At 38.5% G+C, this 6000-nt stretch overlaps 1 protein-coding gene across 4 annotated transcripts in view; it reads right to left on the reverse strand.

Annotated features, from left to right (window-relative positions):
• The window catches only part of APC2 (APC regulator of WNT signaling pathway 2), a 264775-nt gene extending 259007 nt beyond the window's left edge, over positions 1 to 5768 (reverse strand). For 3 of the 4 annotated variants that reach the window (XM_063455534.1, XM_063455535.1, XM_063455532.1), the window contains exons 1-2: positions 5687 to 5768; positions 4036 to 4113 (exon numbers count right to left, since the gene is read on the reverse strand). In XM_063455534.1, coding sequence (XP_063311604.1) covers positions 4036 to 4041 — 6 coding nt within the window. In that variant the 5' untranslated portion in view covers positions 4042 to 4113; positions 5687 to 5768. Of the gene's footprint in view, positions 1 to 4035; positions 4132 to 5686 lie in introns of all 4 variants that reach the window. The other variant, XM_063455533.1, reaches the window with a different exon arrangement.
• Positions 5769 to 6000: the final 232 nt, after the last annotated feature.

A 6000-nucleotide genomic window follows, 5' to 3' on the forward strand; every position in this document is an offset into this window, starting at 1 on the left:
TAAATTTAGGAAACAGATATAACAAATAGAAAACTGGGACACATGGATAAAAAAATGGATAACATAATAGAATTTGATCGGAATAACCAATAGAGAGAGCGTGCATGCTCAGGGCAGGGAAGTATTAGATCAAATTAAGGGAGAAGAAAGAAAATAGAACCCCAAAACGGGCAGACAAAGAGAATAACAAAATATTGAGACTATGTACGATAAAAGAGGTTCTCTCTCTCTCTCTCTCTCTCTCCCCCCAAGACCAGATGAACAAAGCAAATAGATAAAAAACTATATTAGGAATTAATTAATAGGGATAGGAGGGATCCGGGTGGGAGGGTTTAGTAAGATTATAAGAATTGTAAGATATATTTATGACATTTATGATATTGATGATGACACAGTACCAATGCCTGAATCATATAGGTATTATCAAAACTTACATAAGGCATGTACGCGTCTGAAATAAAAAAAAATTAAAAAGCATGCGTGGAATAGGTCTTTCAGCTGAAGTGGTAGAGGTTAACACAGTAAAGGAGTTTAAGCATGTGTGGGATAGGCATAAGGCTATCCTAGCTATAAGATGAGGCCAGGGACTAATGACAGTATTTAGAAAATTGGGCAGACTAGATGGGCCAAATGGTTCTTATCTGCCGTCACATTCAATGTTTCTATGTTTCAAACATAAAAATTGCAGAATACATCAAATTAAATGCACATCGTATTACTAACAACCGTTACAATGTGTACTAACTGAAGGATGACATAAGGAAAATTAGTTTGGTTTATATGTGAGCCATTTGACTGTAATTGTTTCTTGTAAGACATGCAAATAAAAAACAGCAGTATGTCAATGCTATCAGCCACACAATATTACAATATAACAGGACACAAGTGCCTACTTCTACTGTATTAGTTATTATGGGCATAATAAATGGCTCCTGTAATGCATAAGCAGACTTTTACATAGATTTTTAACACTCTATATATGCAAATACAAGTACAAGTAATAGCAAACAAATGTAAACACATGAGGTTTGGGGTTTAATCACACTGCTATATGCTTCTTTCTCCACAACATTTTACTATATGAACACACACACACACACATCTATTTTTTAGCTTTATATGACACTACATGTTGAATCTTCCAAACAACAACTCATTATGCATAATATATACAACAGAGTGCCTTTTGCGTAAAATATCCTTCATTTTTTACACCACCAGGGTAATTAACAAATTCAACCAGAGTCATAAACATTCTGTGTTATTCAGTTATATATGCATGTATAGAGTATTCCTTCTTCAGAAATGCAACATCTTTAGTATATGCCAATGGAATAAGGAAAAATCAAATATATAGTAATAATGTAATATAGTACCCAATTATCTACTTAAGCTAATGGAATACGTGCACAAAACCCAGCTTTTAAATTGACTCTAGATTTGACAGGTCCATTAACACACAATGAAGTCACATTATCCCTTTTTTTTCTCATGATCATCTCTCCTCTTTGTTGTAATGCCAAAACATTTATCAGTAGAGAATGGCCAACATAAGTCACAATTTAAAATTTTAGATATGCTTTTCAAATTATTTGATATTTTGCATGCATATTTGTTATTATTTTTTTTCAAAATATAAAAAAGTCTATATAATATATATATCAAAAAGTATAGAAATCTTTTTATACTTATATTTTTCAAAATATTAACTCATTTGAAAATATTAAATTGAGGCAATAGTTTTCTACTGTTTACAGCAATTAACGCAAATATAGAAAAAACACATTTATGTGGAATGGACCCTCTATTGTCAGTTTTTAAGTATTCTAGCCTTTGTCTCAAGCAATACACCAAATATAAAATACTGAATTGTCTATTTCATACTACATTGCATACGAAATAATTTTAGCAGGGACGCTAAAGAACAGCTTTATAACATTTTCTCTCCCATGTGTACATGTATGTATACAATGTCCCTTGACATCCTGGAGGTGCAAAACCAGAGATGCTGCTGCATTTACACTTTATAAGCTACAGAGGTAGAAGTCAGTTTAATTATAAATATATTCTGAAAATGAAGGGTCTGCTGAGAGATTCTGGGCAGTTGACATCTCACCTCAAAATATAATGTTTGGACACCTAAGAGGAGGGTTGCCTGAATTTCCCTGTGTGCATTAAATTATGGAACCATTAGCTTCACATGGGTGTTGTGAGCAGACTTAAACATCTTCTTAATTGAGGGACAGGATAGATCTAAGAAAATCAGGCATTAACATTTTAAGTCATATGCTAAAAACCATGTCTTAAAGGTTACTTGCCTCTGTAAGCCATTGTATAATCACGGAGGATACATTTCTACTCGCCTAGGCTAAAGATTGAACCAGGATATCATTATAAATGATGCCCATCACAATTAAATAGGCACATTTGAAAGCATGAATGTCTCAAGAGCAGTAACAATAAAGAGTAGGGAAGCAGAGTAATACCAGCAATGGTTAAAGCTCCTTCTGCTTGAATTTATTTTATACTCTCGTATAAAGACTCCATGGTTTGTAAGAAGCATGACGATCTTCAATTTTTCTCTAGCTGAAACTTGAGTACACTCCATGTTATCCTAGAGCAGTGATGGCGAACCTTTTTGAGCCCGAGTGCCCAAGCCACAATAAATGCCAACTTTTCTTTCCTCAAAGTGCCATAACGGCAATTAAACCTGAATACTGAGGTTTAAGTTTAGAAAAAACAACTCGTACAGTTGTCCGAACTAGTTAACATCTTTTGTTTTAATGATACAAATTTTAAATAATGATATAAATAATATATACAATTAAGCTTATATTTACTAGTATCTACAACAAATGCAGTACATACATACAACACATACACACAGATTGCTGAATACAGTCACAGACTGCCGAACACATTCACACACCGACTGCTGAATACATACACACTGACACACACACACTGACTGCTGAATACACACACAGACTGATAAATACACACAGACAGACTGCTGAATACATACACACAGTCCGCTGCATACATGAACAGTTCGCTGAATACACACACACACACACAAACATATACACAGACTGTTGAATACGTACACACAGTCCACTGAATACACACACAGACTGCTGAATACACATACACAGACTGTTGAATACCATACAGACTGCTGAATACACACACTGCTGAATACACATACAGACAGACTGCTGAATACATACATACACACAAACACACACACACACAGACTGCTGAATACACACACACAGTCTGCTAAATATATACACATACAGACTGCTGAATACACACACACACGCACACATACATACTGAATTGAGGGGTGCAGTGTATGTGTTTGTGTGTACGGAGGTGCTGTGTGAGGGGTGCTGTGTGAGGGGTGCTGTGTGTGTGTCTGAGGGGTGCTTTGTGTGTCTGAGGGGTGCTGTGCGGGGGGTGATGTGTGTAGGGGGGAGGAGTGCTGTGTGTATGTGGGAGTGCTGTGTGTGGGGAATGCTGTGTGCGTGGGGGGTGGTGTGTGGGCGGGTAGGGGTGCTGTGTGTGTGGGGGGGGTAGTGGTGCTGTGTGTGCGGGGGGGTGGTAGAGATATATAAAAAAAGATAAATAAAATATGTATACCCCCCTCCCTTCTTCTTACCTTTGGTGAAGGGGGACACAGCCAGCCCTGGTGGTCCGGTGGTGGTAAGTATGTGTCTGGCTGCAGCTCTCCTGTCCTCCCGCTCAATTCTGTGTGGAGCGTTGCCATGGGAACGCGCGGCAACGCTCCACACAGGAGGACAGGAGAGCTGCTTCCCAGATCCCTCCCCCTGCCTACAGGTCCTCCCGATACTCTGCATTGCTGCTGTCCGGCGCCAGAAGCCCTCTCCCCCCGCGACCTATGGCCACATAGGCTCGACGTGCCTCAGGTTCGCCATCACTGTCCTGGAGTATTATTTGACCATTTTCTTCCAGTAATTCTTAAGTTTTTGTCTATAGATTTATAAAAGAGAACATTCCATGCCAACTTACCTCCATTTCAAATTTGAGAAGGTAGTTTATTGCTCACTGTAAGTATAATGGCAAAAGCAATCCACCAAGAGCTTCATTCTAGGGAGAAAACAGATCCTGTGTTTATAAGCATATGTATGGCTCAACAGGGCTAGATACAATGCACAGTGTAGAATGAAAAGTCTAAAGTGTGATTACTTAAATATAAATTGCCTCAAATAAATAATCTCTTAATAACTCACTTTCATTTACATACTTGTTTGCCTCCCAACAGTACATACTCATAGTTATGTCATGTTTCCTGCCATTTCAAATCCTACCACACTAATTAATCTCTTCCGAGGATCCATTCTGTAATTCTACTTTTACAACAGAGAACATTCTCTAATTGCACATCCCTGCCATTTTATTTGCTCCCTCATTTAACCACCACAGTAACTGCTCTCCATTGCTATTCCAGACACATCTGTGTGACTCCATCTCTTGACTATTCTCAGACTCCTTCCTCCCCCTCACCCAACTCACACAGTTCTAAAGCTGGAACTCGCTGCCCTTCTAAACCCTAAAAACACACACATAACCAAAACCCATATCATTCTTCCTGCCCCCCAAATTTTAAAGTACACAATATAATACAGGTAAATACTGTCATTATGTTCCAGAACACCTCAGATATACATGCCACACTTCTTCAATAGGCACAATGCTCAAACACACATAGGTCTATTCTATAAAAATCCAGTTGTGATTAACTGAAAAACAAAATGCTACATTTAGGACAAATAGCGTATCTAATTTAGCTTATTTCCCACCTTGATACATTTGGCCAAATATAAGCAATTTCTTTTTTTTTTTCTTTCACCGTAAAAATCAGTGTTAAATGAATACATTGCACTAAGCTCTAGTATGTAAGCTCATGTGAGTAGGGCCCCTAACCCCCTCTGTTCTTGTGCGTCCAATTTGTCTGGCTACAAATACGCATCTGTTAGTCAATCCATTGTACAACGCTGCAGAATTTGTTGGTGCTTTATAAATAATAACAATAATAAGCAGTGGCATTTAATTTCCAGCTTCCACTGGTCTACATACTCCCCTGCCCCCACTCCACACCACTCCTGCACCCATTTGCTACATCTTCCAGTTATTCCAGGGGTTGCACCAAAGAACACATAAATCTACCAGTGTCCCTCCTACATGTTAAGCGTTGTTATCCAGCACTGACCCTGCAACTGTGATCAAGCACCTGAAAGGAAACATCATGTGCCACATCTGTCTTTAGCAGACCACATCATAACCCCTGGATTTCGCTGTCTTAAATATAATACCTTCCATGCCATTCCAGAGATGATACAATCAGCAAACGCCATCATACACTGAGTTCCTAGCCTTTCACAATTACCTTCAAACCTCCAGCACACTGCTTACATCTAATAATCATTACACCTTACAAGAACAATGAAGCAGCTCCTTTTTCCATTCTTACTTTGTCTCTGCATAAGACGTAGCTGGCTTCATTTTAGACACAGACAGCAAGATTAAATAAATATATAAAATAAATGCATGAAAATAAAAACATCCAGAACAAAATCAAGATTATCAACCTACACTCATCCACCAAAATCATCATCTATTCCATTAATCAAGATTCCTGGACCAGATTATAAATATTCACCTGCAGCCAAGCAGAGAACAGGAAGGATGCTTAAAGATCCTGAATTTGCCACAGCCTCCATGGATTTTTCTTCTCTCTCTATCTCTCTCCCTCCTCCCTGTCTGACTATCTGACACTCCTCCCTGTATCCTACAATCCCTCCTCTCTCCCTGAATCTGTATCTCCTCCTCTGTTCCACTGCCTCCACTGTCTATTATATAATTCCTCCATCAGCCTCACTGCATCTCGTTGCCTCACCCTCTAGCTACGTAGCCATTTCCTCTACAAATCCTGCGTCTCGCCCTTCTCTTCTTGCAAACATATCTGTATTATTT

Source organism: Pelobates fuscus, chromosome 5, assembly GCF_036172605.1.
Source record: "Pelobates fuscus isolate aPelFus1 chromosome 5, aPelFus1.pri, whole genome shotgun sequence".
Taxonomy (NCBI): Eukaryota; Metazoa; Chordata; class Amphibia; order Anura; family Pelobatidae; genus Pelobates; species Pelobates fuscus.